The following is a 21,836-nucleotide window of genomic DNA, read 5'->3' on the forward strand; positions in this document are numbered from 1 at the left end:
CTAAAGACAGTACAAATGGATCTCCCTTGGTGCACACAGGGAGCAGTTTGTACTGAGGGAGTGCTGCACTGTCAGAGGGTCAGTACTGAGGGAGTGCTGCCCTGTCGGACGGTCAATACTGAGGGAGTAATGTACTGTTGGAGGGTCAGTACTGAGGGAGTGCTGCACTGTCGGAGGGCCAGTACTGGCGGAGTACTGCACTATCGGAGGGTCAGTACTGAGGGAGTGCTGCACTGTCGGTGATTCTGTGTTGCAGATGAGGGATTATATCGAGGCCCCGTCTACCCTCTCATGTGCACATGAAGATTCTGCAGGGAGCTCTCTAGTGTCCTGGACAATATTTATCATTGAACCAACACCTGAAACACATTAGCTGGGTACGGACATACTTGAGTAATGCTCGATCTTGAGCAAAAGTCGACCCCGACTTTTGGCCACAAAGTCCAAACTCTCCTTTCATCAGCTTCCATCGGCTTCCATCAGCTTCCAACGGCTTCCATCAGCTTCTATTGGCTTCCATCGGCTTCCATCAGCTTCCATCGGCTTCTATCGGCTTCCATCAGCTTGACACTGAAGCCACACTTGCCTTGTGCAAACCTACTCATGGACAGAGTTATGGAACAGCACGGCATCAAGGGCGACGGTTCAGTTCCTCATGTCTGTGCACCACATGCAATGTTAAGGCTACCACTTCACCAGCACACACTGCATTCTTACCAATCCCACTCTCTATTATGGCAGCACGGTATCGAGAAGGAATGGCAGACACACAGCCCGGTTCAAAGTTAAGGCCGCTGAGTTTACAAAGCAGACAGATAATTGTGCAGCAGCTCGAGAATTCAAGATAACGGAGAAGCAAGTGAGAGGTTGGAGGAAGCTCTCTACACAGCCAAGACAGGTACCCAAGAATAAAAAGGCAAACAGAGGAAAGCCCCAGCATGTGGGCCACAGGTTGGAAAGAACAAGATGCAAAAACAAAAAGTCAATGAAAATCACCAGAATTGACTCTCAGTTCCTCGAGGATCTGCCCATTTCTTCACCCTGAAGAGAATTAGGCATTGCAGGTTTCAAAGCCAGTCCTGGATGGTGTAGCAGGTTAATGAAGAGAAACAATTTTGGACTGCGACAGAAGACCAAGGTTTCATAACGTCTCCCACAGAACCTGATGAAAGGCTTATTGAGTTTCAGCAGTTTATAACCAAACCGACAAAACAATGGATCCAGATGGCCCTGTATCGGCAACATGGATGAGACTCTGAGGAATTTTGACATGCCAGCCAGTCAAGCAGTGAGCAAAGTTGGAGAGAAAACAGTCTTCGTGAAGACAAATGGCCATGAAAAGAACTGAATGAAATTGTGCAGATGGATTTTGTTTTTGATAGTTTTGATAAATTTGATGCATTTAGTTTACACAAATTAAGGTCTGTTTGCATGGAGGTTTTTTTCATTTCTCAATCAAAACTCAATCATAAAAATATTTTTTTGGCTCTTTTTGTGCTACTCTTGGGGGGCCGAGGTTGGCAGGAACAGTCTCTAACCTGGTAACTCTGTGATAGTGAGGCAATGGGAGAGGGCTTTTAGCCGCCTGAAAATATTACTCGTGTAAAAGTTGAGCCCCCTGCAATTTGGCTAGAAATTTTTTCTCCGAAACTTGGTATTTATCGGGGGATATACAACCACTGCTGTTTGTGGGATCTTATTGCTGTGATTGGCCATTTGACAGCAAAGGCTGCACTTTCACAAGTACTGACTTCATCCTCTATCAGGCACTTGGTGGAGCCCTGAGGATGTGAAAGGTGCTATAGAAATGCAAATTATTTCTAACATCCAATGTATTGTTCTACTGTTCACATTGAATCATAGCCGGAGGCCATTCAGCACATCGTGTCTGTGCTGGCTTTCTGAAAGAGTTCTCCAGCTGGTTCCCCTCTCATGTTCTTTCCCGCATAACACCTCAAATATTTCCTTTTCAAGTTTTAATCAATATATATTTTCAATACGCTTTATCCATATATATACCAAACTCAATACAATAGATACAATGTGCTCCACACTGCTCTGAACATTTTCTCGCTCTTCCTCATTGATAATGATGCAGTTCAGACCGGAATCTCTAGTTCTGGGATTTCCCAACGACAGTGATTATTCAAACATCATTGCACAGAATAAACAGCTCAGAAACAGGCCATTCAGCCCATTAGGTTTCTGTCAGTGTTCCTGGTCCACACAAGCCTCCTCCCACGATCTCATCCTCTCACCCTACCCCAAATCCTTCTATTCCTTCCTCCCGCATGTGTTTATCCAGCTTTCCTCTAAATGTATCTATCCTATTCATCTCAATGCTCCCTGTGGTACTGAGTTCCATATTGTCACCTGAGTTTCTCCTGAATTCCCGATTGGATTTATTTGTGACTATCTGATATTGATGGTGCCTATTGTTGGTTATTAATCTGAAAGTAACTAGTCAGATATGGATTCCGAATTAACCACATTGTCATTGACCATTCGGGAACAGTATTTCCCACCCTTGTCTAGTCAGCAATTACACAGAATCAGAATCTCACAGTGAAATAGGAGGCCATTCAGTCCATCATGCCTGTGCCAGCTCTCTGAGAGAACAATCTAATTAGTACCACTCAGCAGCTTTTTCCCCAAACACCCTGCCAATTCCGTAATGTCTAATTGTGCTTTGCAATGTCCTCCAGAATCCGATTCCCGCTCCCTTCACACAGTGTGTTCCAGACCAGGACAACCCCTGCCGTTCCCTCTGCTTCACAGAATCACAGTATCCTTAGGGTGCAGAAGGAGGCCATTCAGCCCATCAAGTCTGCACTGGCTCTCTGAAAGAGCATTCTACCTAGTCCCACACCCCTGCCCTATCCCTGTAACCTGGCACATTCTCTCTTTTCAGGTAGCAATCCAATTCCCTTTTGAATCTCTCGATTGAACCTGCCTCCACCATCCTATCAGGAAGTTTGTTCCAGGCTCCAACCTCTCTCTGGGTGGAATTTTTTTTCCTCATTTCACATTTACTCCTTTTGTCAATTATGTTGAATCTGTGCCCTCTAGTTCTTGATGTTCTCTTGAGTGGGAACAGTTTATCACTATTTACCCTGTCCATACCCCTCAGGATCTTGAATACCTCTATCAAGCCTCCTCTGAGCCTTCTTTTCTCCAAGGAAAACAATACTAGCCTCTCCCAGTCTATCCTCGTAGCTGCAGTTCTTCATCCCGGGAATCATACTTGTGAATCTCCTCTATACTCTCTCCAATACCTTCACATCCTCCCTCAAGTATGATGCCCACAACTGGACACAGTGCTCCAGATTAGGCCCAACTAATGTCCTTTACAAGTTCAACATGACCTCCTTACTCTTGTACTGAATGCCCCTATTAATAGAGCCTAAGATATTATATACTTTATTAACTGCTGTCTCAACATGCCCTGCCAACTTCAATGAACTATGTATATATTCACCGAGGTGCCTCTGTTCCTGCACCTTCTTTAGAGGCACTCCCTCTATTTTATACTGTCTCACCATATCTTTCCTGCCAAAATGAATCACCTCACACTTCTCTGCATTGAACTTCATCTGCCACTTGTCTGCCCAATCCACCAAATGTCTATGTCCTTTTGAAGTTCAAGATTATCCTCATCACAGTTGATAATGTTTCCAATCTTCATATAATCTGCAAATTTTGAAATCATGTCCTGAACACCACAATCTAAGCCATTCATATATTTCAGGAAGAGTCCCAACACTGGCCCCTGGGGAACTCCACTACAAACCTTCCTCCAATCTGAAAAACAACCATTTATCACTACTCTCTGTTTCCTGTCACTCAGCCAATTTCTTATCCAAGTGCCTACTTTCCCTTTTATTCCATGAGCTAGAATTTCGCGCATAAGTCTGTTGTGTGGCACTGTATCAAATGCCTTTTGAAAATCCATATACACCACATCAACAGCATTTCCCTTATCAACATTCTCTGTTACCTCCTCAAGAAACTCCAGCAAGTTAGTTAAACATGATTTTCCCTTAATGGATCCATGCTGGCTTTCCTTAATTATCCTGCACTTGTCTAAACGACTAGTGATTTTGTCCCGAACGATAGTTTCCAGAAGTTTCTCTGCCACTGAGGCCAAACTGACTGGCCTGTAGTTGCCGGTTTTATCCTTGCATTCCTTTTGAACAAGGGTGTAACATTCACAATTCTCCAGTCCCCTGGCACCACACCTCTGTATAAGGAAGACTGGAAGATTATCACTAGTGCCTCTGCAATTTCCACTCTCACTTCCCTCAATATCCTTGGATGCATCTCATCCAGTTCTGGTACCTTATCTATTTTAAGTAAAGATAGCCTTTCTAACACCTCCTCCTTCTCAATTGTGAATTCTTCGAGTGTACCAGTTGCCTCCTCTCTCACCTTGGCCTGGGTAGCATCTTCTTCCTTTGTAAAGACAGATTTAAAGTACTCGCTTAATACTTCCGCTATTTCTCCTGCCTACATTTGTGAGTCCCCCTTTATCCCTAATTGGCCCTATTCTTTCTTTCACCACCCTTTTATCCTTTATGTGCTTATAGAAGACCTTGGCATTACTTTTTATGTTAACTGCAATTCTTCTGCTAATTATTTGAAAATCTGTGTCCTCCAGTTACCCATCCTTCTGCCACTGAAGATTTAGTTACTCAAACCATTCATGCTTTAAAGATTTTTATTCAATATCCCCAAATCTGCTCTGTTCTGAGAAGAATAATCCTAACTTCTCCTGTCTCTCCAGAAAACTAAGGTCCCTCATCCCTGGTCCCATTTGAGTAAATCTCCCGAATACCTCTTAACAACACTGGATAAATATGAACATAATAATATATAACAGGAAATATAAACAGAAAATTCTGGAAAAACTCAGCAGGTCTGGCGGTATCTGTGGAGAGAGGAACAGAGTTAACATTTGACACTTCTTCAGAGCCAAAGAGAAGTAGAAATGTGATGGATTTTATGCTGTTTGAGAGAGTGGAACAAAATAGAAGGTCAGGGATAGGTGGGAGCTCAGGAGAGATTGACAAAGATGTCGTGAACACAAGGCAAGGGGAGTGTTAATGGTAGTGTTAAAGACTAAAGAAGGTGCTGATAGTGGCATAAAGGTAAGAAAGCATAATGTGTGAATAGCAGAACAAGGGTCAACGCTCTGTGAAAGCAAAACATAAAAACAATTGACAGACAGCCCTGTGAGCGTGGGGGAGGGGGTGTTGCTGGGGGAAAAAATGGATTAAAAAAAGGGGTAAAGATGGAGGAGAGAGTTCATTGATCTGAAGTTGTTGAACTCAATGTTAAGTCCGGGAGGCTGTAAAGTGCCTAGTCGGAAGATGAGTTGCTGTTCCTCCAGTTTGCATTGAGCTTCACTGGAACATTGCAGCAGGCCAAGGACAGACATGTGGGCATGAAAGCAGGATGGTGTGTTGAAATGGCAAGCGACAGGAGGGTCTAGGTCATGCTTGCGGACAGACTGAAGCTGTTCTGCAAAGTGGTCACCCAGTCTGTGTTTAGTCTCCTCAGTGTACAGGAGACTGCATTGGGAGCAGCAAGATGTATCAGTGCCCCCCTCCCTTTACAGGGCCAACTGTCACTTGTTCTTATATTTTGCTTTCAAGCTGACCCTTGTTCTGCTATTCGCACATTCTGCTATCTTACCTTTATGCCACTATCAGCACCTTCTTTAGTCTTTAACACTACCATTAACACTTCCTTTGTCTTGTGTCCATGATATCTTTATCAAATCTCTCCTGAGCTCTCGCCTATCTCAAACCTTCTATTTTGCTCTAACTGCTCCACTCCTTAAACTGGATAAAAAGCCATCACATTTCTACTTCTCTTTAGCTCTGAAGAAGAGCGATACAGACTCAAAACGTTGACTCTGTTTCTCTCTCCACAGATGCTGCCAGACCTGTTGAGTTTTTCCAGCATTTTCACAGAGTTGTTACGGTGCAGAGTGAGGTCATTTGGCCTATCATGTCTGCACCGGCTCCCTGAGCATTTTAACTTAGTGCCAATCTCCTGCCTTTTCTCCATAACCCTGCACATTGTTTCTATTTAAATAATCATCCAATGCCCTCTTAAATGCCTCAATCGAACCTACTTCCACCACGCTTCCAGGCAGCACAATCCAAACCCTAGCTACTCACTATGTGAAAAAGTTTTTCCTCACCTCGCATTTGCTTCTTTTGCAAAACACTTTAAAACAGTGCCCTCTGGTTCTCGATCCATTTATCAGTGGGAACAGTTTCTCCCTTTCTACTCTGTCTAGACCCCTCATGATTTTGAAAACTTCTATCAAGTCTCCTCTCAGCCTTCTTCTCCCCAAGGAAAACAGTCCCAACTTCTCCAATTTTTCCTCATAACCGATGTGTCTCATCCCTGAAACCATTCTTGTAAACCTCTTCTGCATTCTCTCCAATGCGTTCACATCTTATAGTGTGGCGCCCAGAACTGTGCACAATACTCCAGCTGAGGTCTAATCAGTGTCTTGTATAAGTTTATCATAACCTCCCTGCTCTTGAACTCTAAGCCCCTGTTAATAAAGCCTAGAATACTGTATGCTTTAGAAACAGCTCTCTCTATCTGCCCTGCCACCTTTAATGACTTATTTACATATACACCCAGGTCTCCCTGCTCCTGTACACCCTTTAGAATAGTATCCTTTATTTTTGTTCTGTCGAAGGGTCGTGAGGACTCGAAACGTCAACTCTTTTCTTCTCCGCCGATGCTGCCAGACCTGCTGAGTTTTTCCAGGTAATTCTGTTTTTGTTTTGGATTTCCAGCATCCGCAGTTTTTTTGTTTTTATCTCCTTTATTTTATACTGTCTCTCCATGTTCTTTGTACCAAAGTGTATCACCTCACACTTCTCCACATTGAACTTCATCTGCCATTTATTTGCCCACTCCACCAATGTGTCAATGTCCTTTTGAAGTTTTACACTGTCCTCCTCACAGTTTATAATTCTCCCAAGTTTTGTGTCATCCACAAGCTTTGAAATTGTCCCCTGCACACCAAGATCTAGATCACTTATATATATCAGGAAAAGCAAGGGTCTCAATACCGACCCCTGGGGAACTCCACCACGAACCTTCCTCCAGCTCGAAAAATACCCATTACCCATTACTCGCTGTTTCCTATCCCTCAGCTAATTTTGTATCCACGTTACTACTGTCCCTTTTGTTCCATGACCTATAGCTTTCCTCACAACTCTGTTGTGTGGCACTGTATCGAATGTCTTTTGGAAGCCCCTATACACTACATGAATGGCCTTGCCCTCATCAACCATCTTTGATACCCCTTCAAAAAACTCCAGCAAGTTAGTTAGACACGATTTTCCTTTAACAAATCCATCCTGACTCTTCCAAATAAATCCACATTTTTCCATGTGACTATTAACTCAATCCCGAATAATTGTTTCTAGAAGTTTCCCCGCCACCAAAGCTAAACTGACTGGCCTGTAATTGCAGGACAGATCTTTACAACCTTTTTTGAATAAGGGCATAATGTTTGCAATTCTCCAGTCCTTTGGCCCCTCCCCCAAATTCAGGGAACATTGAAAGATTATTGCCAGTGCCTCTGCAATTTCCACTCTCACTTCCTCCGATATTCTTGGATGCATCTCATCTGTTTCCGGTACCTTATCAACTTTAAGTACTAACAGCTTATCCAATACCTCCTCCTTATCAATTTTAAACCCTTCTAGTGACTGAGTTTCCTCCTCTGTCAGCATGGCCTGGGAGCATCTGCCTCATAGATAAAGACAGATGCAAAGTATTCATTTAACACCTCAGCCATGCCTCTTGCCTCTATGTGTAAATCCCCTTTTTGGTCCCTACTCCTCCTTTTACCACCCTTTTATTATTGATGTGCTTATAGAATACTTTGGAATTTCCTTTTATGTTAGTTGCCAGTCTTTTCTCATAATCCTTCTTTGCTTCTCGTATTTGCTTTTTTACATCCCTTCTGAACCTTCCGTATTCAGCTTAGTTCTCAATTGTATTTTACTACCTGACACCTGCCATAAGCACACTTTTTCCTTTTTTAACTTAATTTCTGTCTCCTTTGTCATCCAGGGGGCTCTGGATTTGTTTGTCCTACCCTTCCCTTTTGAGGGAACATACCTTGACTGTGCCCAAACCATCTCCTCTTTGAAGGTAGCCCACTGTTCAGCTACTGTTTCTCTCGCCAACCTTTGGTTCCAGTCTATCTGGCCCAGCTCCGTTCTTAAACCATTGAAGTCCACTCTGTGCCAGTTGATTATTCTTACTCTGGATTGACCAATATCATTTTCTGCCATCATCCTAAAACTTATGATACAATGATCATTGTCCCCTAAATGTTCCCCTACTTTCACTTGATCTACTTGGCCCACCTCATTCCCAAAAACCAGGTCTAGCAGTGCCTCCTTTCTTGTTGGATTGGACACATACTACTGTAGGAAATTCTCCTGAACACAATCTAGGAACATCTGTCCCTCACTGCCCCTCACACTACCACGATCCCAGTCTATATACAGGTAAATAAAGTCCTCCATTATAACTACCCTATGATGTTTACACCTCTCTGTTATTTCCTCGCAGATTTGTTCTTCTATATCCTTCCCATTAGCTGATGGTCTATATATTACGCCTTGCAATGTAATTGCACCCTTCTTATTACTTAGAAGTAGCCAAATTGATTCTGTCCTTCAATCTTCTGACATATACTCTTTCTCCAGTACTGCAATACTTTCCTTAACCAAAAACGCCACCCTCCTCCTATTTTCCCTTTCCTATCTTTTCTGAACACCTTGTAACCAGGAATGTTTAACACCCAGATCTGCCCTTCTTTAAGCCGGTCTCCGTTATCACCACAACATCATAATCCCACAAGGCAATCTGTGCCTGTAACTCCCCAATTTTATTAACTATTCTGTGTATTCACATACATGCAGTGGAACCCGGATTTAGACTTCGTTACTTGCTCCCTTACTCCGACTCCATCTATTAACTTATTATTCTCTATTTGAGTGCTATCTGCCTCTCCCAGCATTCCGTGCACCCTGGTATTTACTAATATTCTCTCCTGGTTCCCACACCCCTGCTGAGTTAGTTTAAACCCTCCCCAGCAGCACTAGCAAGGAACTCAGTCCCGGCTTTGTTCAGATGCAACCTGTCTGGCTTGTACAGCTGCCGTCTCCCCCAGAGCCAGTCCCAGTGTCCCAGAAGTCTCAAGCCCTCCCTCCTGTACCATCTCTCCATTTTTATTTCCAGATTTCTGCAGTATTTTGATTTCATTGATATATAACGTGCGAGTGTCTGTGTGTGTATATCATATTAAGTACTACACAATCCATGATGATTACATGCACAGTAAATTCAGTACTGCCTGGATCCAATGCCCTGATAATTTGTTCTCTTCCTACCTTTTTCTGCACTTATCTCCGTAGAACCCAGCGGTGCAGGGCTCACTGCAGGTCCGTCCCTGGTACCCAGTGTGGCACAGACACTGCCCGTCACTGGAGTTACATCTCCCATGCACGCAGACACACCTGCGCTCACACAGGGTACCCCACCAACCCTCTCGACACTCACACACTCCCGTGAGCTGGGCACAGGAAGATTGGTTACAGAAGCAATAAATGTTGCATTGCTTGCCCCAGTATCCAGAGGAGCAGTTACACTTCCCAGTGATCGGATCGCAGAGCGAGTGCCCCAAGTGGCACTGGCACATCTTGCTGCAGTCACTTCCCCACCAGCCAAGCTCGCACAGGCAGTGCCCAGTGTCTGGGTCACAGTGCCCATGTTTACATCGGCACCTCTTGGCACAGCTCGGTCCCCAGCGATCCCGGTAGCAGCTGCAAATCCCTGACACTGCGTCACACTTCCCATTGGGATGACAGGAGCACACGTTCCGACAATCCGGACCCCAGAACTGGTCCGGACATCCTGGAGGAACAAAATAAAAAACAGGACTTGCATTTTTATAGTTAATTTCACAACCTCAGCGCGTCACACAGTGTTTCACTGTCAACTAAATAATTTGGAAAGCAGTCACAGTTGTAATAGAGGAAAAAAATAGCAGCCAATTTGTGTACAGCAAGCTCCCACAAACATTGATGAGAAAATTACCAGGTAATCTGTTTCTGACTGATTTTGACTGGAGGATAGAATTTGGCCCCAAGACACTCAGGTGAGCTCCCCCACTCTTCCTCGAAATGTTGGCCATGGGATTTATGACATCCAACACAGAGGATAGACATTTTAACATCTAATTGGAAATACTGATCCTCCGACAGTGCCGCACTCCCCCAGTAATGACCCTCCAACTGTGTACAATCTACAAGATGCTCTACAGGAACTCACCAAGGCTCCTTCAACAGCACCTTCCAAACCCATGACTGTTACCATCTTGAAGGACAAGGGCAGCAGATGGATGGGAACACCACCACCTGGAAGTTCCCCTCCAAGTCACTCACCATCCTGACTTGGAAATATATCGCTGCTCCTTCACTGTTGCTGGGTCAAAGTCCTGGAACTCACTCCTTAACAGCACAGTGGGTGTACCTACACCACATGGACTGCAGCAGTTCAAGAAGGCAGCTCATCACCACCTTCTCAAGGGCAATTAGGGATGGGCAATAAATACTGGCCCAGCCAGCAAAGCCCACATCCCATGAATGAATAAACAAAAGTGCGGCACTCCCCCAGTAATGACCCTCTGACAGTGCAGCACTCCCTCTATACTGATCCTTCGACAGTGCGGCACTCCCTCAGCACTGACCATCCAACAGTGCAGCACTCCCTCAGTACTGACCATCTGACAGTACAGCACTCCCTCAGTACTGACTCTCTGACATTGTAGCCCTCCCTCAGTACTGACCCTCTGACAGTGCAGCCCTCCCTCAGTACTGACCCTCTGAACAGTGCAGCACTCCCTCAGTACTGACCTTCTGAACAGTGCAGCACTCCCTCAGTCCTGACCCTTCAATAGTGCAGCAACCCTCAATACTAAACCTCCAAAGGTGCAGCACTCCCTTAGTACTGACCCTCCAACAGTGCAGCACTCCCTCAGTACTGACCCTCCAACAGTGCAGCGCTCCTTCAATATTGGCTTCAATTTTTGTGCTCAAGTTCCTGCAGTGGAAGTTGAACCCACAACTCTCTAACCCAGAGATGAGAAAGAGAGAGAGGGTAATAGACAGAGAGAGAGGAGAGAGAGGGAGCAACTGAGGGAGAGCGGTGGAGAGGGAGGGATGGAGAGGGAGCAACCAAGAGAGAGACGGTGCCAGAGAGAGAGAGAGACAGTGAGGGAGGAACTGAGAGAGAGAGAGAGCAATGAAGGGAGAGAGTTAGAGACAGAGGGTCAGTAAGAGAGAACGATGGAGAGAGAGAGCAATGGAGTGAGGGAGTGCTGGAGAGAGGGGATAATAGGGCGAGAGAGAGATGGAGAGAGAGAGAGAAACAGACAGACAGAGAGAGAGAGAGAGAGAGCAGGAGAGCAAGAGAAAGATAGAGAGTGTGAAAAGCCACTCTAGCCCATCAAGCCTGTGTCACATGAGGACAGCCAGAGGACATTGACTGAAGATGTTCCCATTCGGAGCCAGAAGGTGAAACTTGGGGCTCCTAGTGTAGACAACCAAGAGGATGGTCCCAGGTGAAGGTGGGGAGGGGTTTGGGGGTCGGAGCTGTCTTACTGAGCAACTCCTGGGGGGTGTCTGCTGGCAGCAGAAGTAGCTGAGTGGTTCATCCTAATATTCGGGATAAGGATATTTGTGAGCATTTTCACATCAGTGTCACTTACACTCCAGGTACAATTTTTTTTTTAATGATGAGAAAGGTCTGTTCTAGTGTAGGGGGCTTCCCTCGATTTAATCACTTCACCACTGGTGGATCTACTTCCAGCCCTCTGGATCCCAAGATCTGGAATTCCCTCCCCGAGCCTCTCTCTCCTCCTGTGCTTAAAACCCAACTGCTCTAATCTCTCCTTGAGGTGCTTGCTGTCAAATTTAGTTTGGTAACACTACTGTGAAGTGCCTTGGGAAGTTTTACTGCTTTAAAGGCACTATATAAATGCAAGTTATAGTTAGTTATCTTACCATTTTCCTGCTATTCAGGATTTATTGAGTTAAATTCTGGAGGCTCTGTTAAATTCTGGAGGCTCTGATGTTCTCAGTTACTGGTTTGACCTTCCCAACCTTCACACACGTGCCTTGCTGGAGTGTATCAGCTATTTGACTGCCGTTAGCGTCACATCTGAACCCTGAACCTGTTCCTGCCTGATGTCAATCCATACCCGCTCTCTGGCAGGGTATTAGGATTAGGATCAGGAATTACTGATTCTTTCCTATCCAGCTCCTGGGCAGCTGTCCCATTCCTGACAACCACTCCAGCTGAGGTCAGTTTACAAGGAGTGACTGAGGAATGATGTTGGTCCCTCACTGATCGATTTGACTCAGAGCCATAGCAGATGATGTACCCACCCACCCAGCCTGGGAAGGGAGCATGTGCATTCATAGAATGGTGCATCACAGAAGGAGGCCGTTCAGTCCATCATGCCTATTCTGGCTCTTTCAAAGAGTTATCCAATTCATCCCACACCCATTGCTTTTTCCCACAAAGCCCTAAAACTTTCCCTTTTCCAGGATTTATCCAATTCCCTTTTGAAAGTTCCAATGAATCTGCTTCCACCACCCTTTCAGGCAGCACCTTCCAGATCACAACAACTCGCCACGTGAAAAATTGTTTCCTGACCTCCCCCTCTGGGTCTTTGCCAATCACCTTAAATCTGTACCCCTCTGGTTACCGACCCTCCTGGTACTGGGAACAGTTTGTCTTTATTTATTCTGCCCAAACCCTTTCACATTTTGAACACCTTCTGTTAAATCTGCCCCCTGACCATCACTGCTCCAAGGGGAACGATGAATTTTAATTGTGTTTCTGTGTTTTTTATTCTCTGATGTTGCAAGTGTGGAGGTTTTCAGTATTGTTACTCTCTCCCCTTGTTTCCTGTCACTGGAGAGAACAGAGAGCAGGGAAGGAGCGCAGTGACTCCAAATCCTGGCAGCAGATCACCAGGTCAACAGGACAGGAAGGGCGGGATGGGAGTGGAGAAGAGAATCCCATGACAAAAAGTAGCAAAGATTTGCACTGAGGGCACTTTATGCCTACGCTATGTTACAACAACAACTTGCATTTATATAGTATTTCAATGCTGTAGAACTTCTCAAAGATGTTTTACAGGAATATTAATCAAATAAAATTTGACATCAGGCCACTTAAGGAGATATTAGGGACAGGTGACCAAAACCTCGGTCAAAGAGGTAGTATTTAAGAAGCATCTTAAAGGACGAGAGAGAGGCTGAGAGGTTTCAGGAGAGAATTCCAGAGCTTACGAACATACGAACAAGGAGCAGGAGTAGGCCATTCAGCCCCTCGAGCCTGCTCCACTATTTAATAAGATCATGGCTGATCTGACAGTAACCTGAAATCTGCATCTCACCTACCCCCGATAACCTAATCTTGCTTACCAAGAATCTATCCACCTCTGTCTTAAAAATATTCAAAGACTCTGCTTCCACCATCTTTCCAGGAATAGAGTTCCAAAGGCTCACGGCACTCAGAAAAAATTTCACCTCATCTCTGTTTTAAATGGGTGACCCCTTATTTTTAAACAGTGGCCCCTAGTTCTAGATTCTCCCATAAGTGGAAACACCCTCTCCACATCCACCCTGTCAAGTCCCCTCAGGATCTTAAAGGTTTCAATCAAGTCATCTTTCATTCTTCTAAACTCCAGCGGATACAAGCCTAGTCTGTCCAACCTTTCCTCATAAGACAACCCACCCATTCAAGGTATTAGTCTGGAAAACCTTCTCTGGACTGCTTTCAACACATTTACATCTTTCTTTAAATAAGGTGAACAATACTGTACACAGTATTCCAGGTGTGGCCTCACTAGTGCCCTGTACAACTGAAGCCTCAGGCAGCTGGAGGTACAGCCACCAGTGGTGGAGCGATTAAAATGGGGGATGCTCAGGAGGCCGGAATTGGAGCAGCACAGAGATCTCGGAGGGTTTGGGGCTGGAGGAGATTACAGAGATAGGGAGGGGTGAGGCAACAAAGGGATCTGAAAACAAGGATGAGAATTTTAAAATTGAGGCATTGACGGACATGGAGCCAGTGTAGGTCATCATGCCCAGGGTGGGGTGCGGGTTGGAGGGGTCGTGTTAGGGGAACGAGACTTGGCATGAGTTTGAGACATAGAGTTTTGGTTGAGTTGTAATTGGCAGAAGCAGAAGCTGCTTTCACAGTACTTACTGGTCACACAGTTAGCTCCAAAGAATCCATGGGGACAGCGACACACTCCAGGTCTGACACAAATCTCTTCCGGACTGCAGGAATTTGGTGCCTCACAGATTGCTGCAAGGAAGGAATAGGAAGACAGGCATTTCTGTAGAGACTTTGCTGGTTTCAGAGTGCCCCTACGTGCTTTCTACCCAATGACATGTTTCTTTGATGTGTGATCACCATTGTAATGTAGGAAACACAACAGCCAATCTGGGCACAGCAAGATCCCACAAAGAGCAATGAGATAATAAGTAGATAATCTGTTTTAGTGATGTTGTTCCAGGGGTAAATATTGACCAGGACGTCCCTGCTTGTCATCAAAATAGCAGCCATGGAATCTATTTACTTCCACCTGAGAGAGCCAGCAGGGCCTTGGGTTAAAGTCTTACCTTAGGCACCTCCTACCTGATAATCCCTGGCATGTACCTGCCTACGTGCCGATTGCCATAACTCTCAAAGCCTCAAACACAGATCTTGTGACAGAGTGGTTACTGGCCCATGGGCTTATGTGTGCTGTGATAACTCACCAGCCTAGTCTGCAGACTCTAACTCGGTGTCCCCAAGGAGTGACACCGCTGGTTTTCTGAGTGTTCGAGTGATAAATCACTTGCCGCAGCAAGCTATTCAATCTCATCATCAACCATCAACTCTGAGCCTGCCATCCCTCTGGTCATTTATCACCATCGAACCTCCCTTCACCACACAGACTCTAACTGTTCAAGAAGGGGGCTCACCATCACTCTCTCAAGACAATGAAGGATGGGTAATAAATGCTGGTCCAGCCAGTGATGCTCACATCCCATGAGAGAATAAAAAAAACGAAAATGAGGAGGGAAATGGTTGATGATAATCATTATTTTGCCACTATGTAAAAAACTCAAACTAGATGCTTGTGTGAAGGGGAAACTCCACCCTGAACTAATTGGAGTCAATGGCCTGTTACCAGGTTGTAACTAACCATTCGCTGTTTTCATAGCTCCCACTAATCTTATTCACTCAGTTAGCTGCCCAATAAAATCCCTCCCAATATCCTGACCCAACCAATCAAACCACACCATCACCAAATCACAAGCAAATCTCACAGACTAGTCAAGCAACAGCCTGACATAATCATCCTCACGGAATCACACCTTACAGACAATGTCCCGGACATCACCGGCAGGACAGACCCAGCAGAGGTGGCGGCACAGTGGTATACAGTGGGGAGGGAGTTGCCCTGGGAGTCCTCAACATTGACTCCAGACCCCATGAAGTCTCATGGCATCAGGTCAAATATGGGCAAGCAAACCTCCTGCTGATTACCACGTACTGCCCTCCCTCAGCTGATGAATCAGTGCTCCCCCATGTCGAACACCACTTGGAAGAAGTACTGAGGGTAGCAAAGGCACAGAATGTACTCTGGGTGGGGGACTTCAATGTCCATCACCAAGCAACACTACTGATCGAGCTGACCAAGTCCTAAAGGACATAGTTGCTAGACTAGGTCTGCAGCAGGTGGTGAGGGAACCAACAAGAGGGAAAAACATACTTAACCTCATCCTCACCAACCTGTCTGTCGCAGATGCATCTGTCCATGACAGTATCAGTAGGAGTGACCACTGCACAGCCATTTGTGGAGATGAAGTCCCACCTTCACATTGAGCATACCCTCCATCCTGTTGTGTGGCACTACCACTGTGCTAAATGGGATAGATTTCGAACAGATCTAGCAACTCAAGACTGGGCATCCATGAAGTGCCATCAGCAGCAGCAGAATTGTACTCGAACACAATCTGCACCCTCATGACCCAGCCTATCCCCCACTCTACCATTATCACCAAGCCAAGGGATCAAACCTGGTTCAATGAAGAGTACAGGAGGGCATGCCAGGAGCAGCACCAGGCATAGCTAAAAATGAGGTGTCAAGCTGATAAAGCTACAACACAGGACTACTTGCATGCCAACCAGCATAAGCAGCAAGTGATAGACAGAGCTAAGTGATCCCACAACCAACGGATCAGATCTAAGCTCTGCAGCCCTGCCACATCCAGTCATGAATGGTTGTGGATAATTAAACCACTCACTGTAGGAGGAGGCTAAACAAATATCCCCATCCTCAATGATGGAGGAGCCCAGCACATCAGTGCAAAAGATAAGGCTGAAGCATTTGCTACAATCTTCAGCCAGAAGTGCTGAGTGGATGATCCATCTTGGCCTCCTCTGGAGGTCCCCAGCATCACAGATGCCAGTCTTCAGCCAGTTCGATTCACTCCACATGATATCAGGAAACAGCTGAAGGCACAGGATACTGCAAAGGCTATGGGCCCTGACAATATTCCGGCAATAGTACTGAAGACTTATGTTCCAGAACTTGCTGCACCCCCAGCGAAGCTGTCCCAGTACAATTACAACACTGGCATCAACCCGGCTATGTGGAAAATTGCCCAGGTATGCCCTGTACACAAAAAACAGGACAAATCTAACTCAACCAATTATTGCCCCATCAGTCTACTCTCCATCATCAATAAAGTAATGGAAGGGGTCATCAACAGTGCTATCAAGCGGCACTTGCTTAGCAATAACTTGCTCACTGATGCCCAGTTTGGGTTCTGCCAGGGCCACTCAGCTCCTGATCTCATTACAGCCTTGGTTCAAACATGGACAAAAGAACTGAGCTCCTAAGGTGAAGTGAGAGTGGCTGCCCTTGACATCAAGGCAGCATTTGACCAAGTGTGGCATCAAGGAGCCCTAGCAAAACTGGAGTTAATGGGAATCAGGATGGAAACTCCCCACTCGTTGGAGTCATACCTAGCACAAAAGAAGATGGCTGTGGTTGTTTGAGGTCAGTCATCTCAGCTCCAGGACATCACTGCAGGAGTTCCTCAGGGTAGTGTCATCGGCCCAACCATCTTCAGCTGCTTCATCTATGATCTTCCTTCCATCATAAGGTCAGTAGTGGAGACGTTTGCTGATGATTGCACAATGTTCAGCATCATTCGCGATTCCTCAGATAATGAAACAGTCCATGTCCAAATGCAGCAAGACCTGGACAATATCCAGGCTTGGGCTGACAAGTGGCAAGTAACATTTGTGCCACACAAGTGCCAGGCAATGACCATCTCCAAGAAGAGAGAATCTAATCATCACCCCATGACATTCAATGGCATTACCATCACTGAATTCCCCCACTATCAACATTCTGGGGGTTGTCATTGGCCAGAAACTGAACTGGACTAGCCATATAAATACTGTGGCTATAAGAGCAAGTCAGAGGCTAGGAATCCTGCGACGAGTAACTCACCTCCTGACTCCCAAAGCCTGTCCGCCGTCTACAAGGCACAAGTCAGGAGTGTGATGGAATACTCTCCACTTGCCTGGATGAGTGCAGCTCCCACGACACTCAAGAAGCTTTACACTGTCCAGGACAAAGCAGCCCACTTGATTGGCACCACATCCACAAACATTCACTCCCTCCACCACTGATGCACAGTAGCAGCAGTGTATACCATCTACAAGATGCACTGCAGGAATTCACCAAGGCTCCTTAGACAGCACCATCCAAGCCCATAACCACTACCATCAGGAAGGACAAGGGCAGCAGATAGATGGGAACACCACCACCTGGAAGTTCCCCTCCAAGTCACTCACCATCCTAACTTAGAAATATATCGCCATTCCTTCACTGTTGCTGGGTCAAAATCCTGGAACTCCCTTCCTTAACAGCACTGTGGGTGTACCTACACCACAGGGACTGCAGCAGTTCAAGGAGGCAGCTCATCACCACCTTCTCAAGGGCAATTAGGGATGGGCAATAAATGCTGACCTAGCCAGTGACATCCACATCCCATGAATGAATAAAAAAAATTCCGCCCAGCATCTTTACCCAACCAATCAAATCACTCAATTCCTCTTGACATCCTTACCCAACCAATCACAGCCTGTACAAAAAACTGTCAGTCACTTTACAGCAATGAGGTCATAGGTCAGAGGTCTAATGTCACCATCAACTCAGTGTCTTTAGAAGACAATTGTTTGACTTTAAATTTGAAATGTTTTTAGTGAGTTAAACACCTACCGATGGTGCACTCGTTCCCTTGCTGTCTCCAGCCCGGGCAGCAGCTCCATGAGGGAGGCCCCCTACAAAGACAAGGAAAGTGTGAGAGTTAGTGACAATCAATTTGATTAATGTCTGATGACCATATACTCTTCAAACACATTCTCCCATAATCAGGCTTATTCCATACTCACTGCTTTCTCTGAATTAAATTCCATGGTTTAGGAATTTGGGAATGGCTGTTCTTACAGCTGTTGTCTCATTGACTGATAAATTACGATACAGAACAACCCATAGGATCAGGGTGTTTGAGCAACTGGAGGTATCTGGGACTGGATGAGAACAGAGAATGAAAGTGTTGAAGGATATGGCCCTTCAATACTCAATTTGGATCCCAGCTGGCACCGCTCTGATGCATGGTGTCACTGTTTCTACTGGCTACATTCAATATAGATATCCAATCCACTGTACAGGTGTTCACATGGCAACCATAACTCATTCTATCTCCAGCTGCAAGATGAGTTAATAGCCCAGGCTGGAGATGGATCTGAGGCCTTTCCTGCTCTGTGAGTTGGCCTCAGGACCACACTGAGGACCACATTTCCCAAATGAACCATAATGGGAAGTGCACAATTAGCAATTAAGAGCCAATCAGGTTACAGAAGAAAATCACATGGTCCACAATGAACTCCAGGATTCAGCCCCTCACCCTCCCCTTTCCTCTCCCCCTCCCCATCCTGACCCCTCCCCCCCACCTTTACCTCTCCACATCCCCTTCCTTCCCCCTCCCCTCCCCTTCCCCCTGTCTTCCAGCCCATTCCCTTCCTCTCCCCCTCCTCTCTCTCTCCCTCCTCCCTGCCCATCCCCGGCCCCATCCCTGTCCCTCTTTTCCCCTCCCCATCCCCTTCCTCTGTCCCTCGCCCCCGCTCCCAACCACCCAATTCCTACAATACCCGTTCCCCGCCCCACAATGTGCAGGTCCTATAGGGCAGGCAATGGATATCTGTAGAGAGAAGCTGGATATCAATAGGATGGGGTTAGATATCTACAGGGTGAGGTTGGATATCTATAGGGTGGGTAAAAACAAAAAAACTGCGGATGCTGGAAATCCAAAACAAAAACAGAATTACCTGGAAAAACTCAGCAGGTCTGGCAGCATCGGCGGAGAAGAAAAGAGTTGACGTTTCGAGTCCTCATGACCCTTCGACAGAACCCTGTCGAAGGGTCATGAGGACTCGAAACGTCAACTCTTTTCTTCTCCGCCGATGCTGCCAGACCTGCTGAGTTTTTCCAGGTAATTCTGTTTTTGTTTTGTTATTTATAGGGTGGGGTTAGATATCTATAGGATGTGGTTGGATATCTATAGAGTGGGGTTGGACATCTAAAGGATGGGGTTGGGTATCCATAGGGTGGGGTTGGATATCTATATGGAATTTGAATCTCCTGAGAATGGGGATGTTTTTATCTTGATTTATCAATTGTGTGAGAGTCCGGGAATCACACAATCAGTGTCTTACAGGAACTGAGATTGAATTAAACAGGAATCAGTTGCAAGATTTTTAACAAATGATCTCTCCCACTCTTATGAATGCCTTCAGTTTTGACACAGAGAGATGAGCCTGTGTTTAGATCATGGATTTAGCACAATACAATCCCATTTCAGTGTGAGTCACACCTCCCAGAGGAACTAAGAAACTGAAGGTAAGAACCCAACTACAGGCAAATCAGCCAGAGCTGGTCACAACTTACAGGGGAACAATGGAGAGGGTTTGGGAGAGAGAGAGACAGACACACAGAGACAGACACGCTGAGAGACAGACACGCTGAGGGACAGACCGGGACACAGGAGAAGCAGAGACAGAGAGAGAAGCAGAGATTGAGACCATTTGAGACACAGAGACAGAGAGAGAGAGACAGAGACAGACACACAGTGGGACAGACACACAGTGGGACAGACACACAGAGGTACAGACACACAGAGGGACAGACACATAGAGGGACAGACAGGGACACAACAAAAGAAACAGAGACAGGGAGAGAAGCAGAGATTGAAACCATTTGAGACAGAGACAGATACAGACATGAGATGGAGACAGGATGGAAGAAGTATAAAGGGAATTTGATAGAGAGGTGAGAGAAACCCTCAGTGAATCACAGTAAATCTTAAGGGGAAAACTCAACTCTGGCAATAAATTGAACAATGCAAACAGAAGTGATGTTACCTTGTTGATGAACACACATTGTTTCCATTGGGATTGAGCTGCTGAATGTAAGAGGCCCAGGTCAGAGGATATAAACTGACCAGAATGATCAGAGGTCCCATGGCAGGTCCGAGGGGGAGTTGCTGTGCAGTCCTGTTGTTGTTTGGGTTCTGCGCCCCTTATCCCAGAGCGAGTGGCCACTAGGCAGGGGACTGAGCAGGGTTGTCCTGAGTGAGTTCCCCAGATCCTGAGCTCAGTGTGTGGCTTCCTCCCAGGGAAATGCTGCTCCTTCCTGGGGAAGTGAGGGGCGGTTTAACCAGTTCCTCCTATTCAAGTGCCGTCAGCTCGGGAGAAACAAAAAAATAGGATGGGAGAAATCAGATATTAGTGTCAGTAAAGGGGCAAAACCCTCAAACATACAAGTGGAATCCAAGGTGATGAGATTCACAAGAAATGTCTTCATTAATATTATCACAGGAGGAGGCCATTCAGCCCATCATGCCTGCGATGCAGCTTTGAAAGAATTATCCAATGAGTCCCACTCCCCCTGCTCTTTCCCCGTGGTCCTGCAAATTTTTTTCATTTTCAATTATTTATCCAATTCCCACTTGAAAGTTGTTATTGAATCTGATTCTACTACCTTCCCAGGCAGCGCATCCTATATCACAACACCCCGCTGTGTAAATAAAATCCTCCTCATCACCCCCCTCTGGCTCTTTTACCGATAGTTTCTCCTAATTCACTCGATCAAAACCCTTTAAAGATCACCACAAAAGTTCCCCCTTAACCTTCTGTGTTCAAACAAGAACAATCCCAAATTGCTGGCCTACAGGAAGTCCACTGTGTACCCTCCCCAAGACCCGGACATCCTTTCCTCTAACAAGGGCGGAGAATTAAAGGACTTGCATTTCTGCAGCACCTTTCACAACCTCAGGGCATCCCACAGCACTTTGCAGCCAAAGCAGTACTTTGAGAAGTTTAGTCGTGGCTGTAATGTTGGAAAAAACACCAGTCAGTTTATGCACAGCAAGATCCCATTAACAGCAATATGATATTGAGAGATAGACTGTTTCAGTGATGTTATTGAGGATTAATATTTCTCCCAGGAAACCAGGAGAATGACCCAGCACTTCTTCAAAATGCTATCCTGGCATTTTTGCATCCACATAACAGGGCAAATGGAGCATGACCCTCTGAACAGTGCGGCACTCCTTCAGTATTGACCCTCCGACCATGCA

The 21,836-nt window shown here is 45.8% G+C and overlaps 1 protein-coding gene across 2 annotated transcripts in view; it reads right to left on the minus strand.

Annotated features, from left to right (window-relative positions):
• scarf1 (scavenger receptor class F, member 1) overlaps positions 1-21,120 on the minus strand; it is a 55,990-nt gene extending 34,870 nt beyond the window's left edge. Inside the window, exons 1-4 of one of the 2 annotated variants that reach the window (XM_041196746.1) lie at positions 20,620-21,120; positions 18,419-18,480; positions 14,335-14,436; positions 9,444-9,966 (exon numbers count right to left, since the gene is read on the minus strand). In XM_041196746.1, the coding sequence (XP_041052680.1) occupies positions 9,444-9,966; positions 14,335-14,436; positions 18,419-18,480; positions 20,620-20,720 (788 nt within the window). In that variant the 5' untranslated portion in view covers positions 20,721-21,120. The remainder of the gene's footprint in view (positions 1-9,443; positions 9,967-14,334; positions 14,437-18,418; positions 18,481-20,619) is intronic. The other variant, XM_041196747.1, reaches the window with a different exon arrangement.
• Positions 21,121-21,836: the final 716 nt, after the last annotated feature.

This window comes from Carcharodon carcharias, chromosome 10 (assembly GCF_017639515.1).
Source record: "Carcharodon carcharias isolate sCarCar2 chromosome 10, sCarCar2.pri, whole genome shotgun sequence".
Lineage (NCBI taxonomy): Eukaryota > Metazoa > Chordata > Chondrichthyes > Lamniformes > Lamnidae > Carcharodon > Carcharodon carcharias.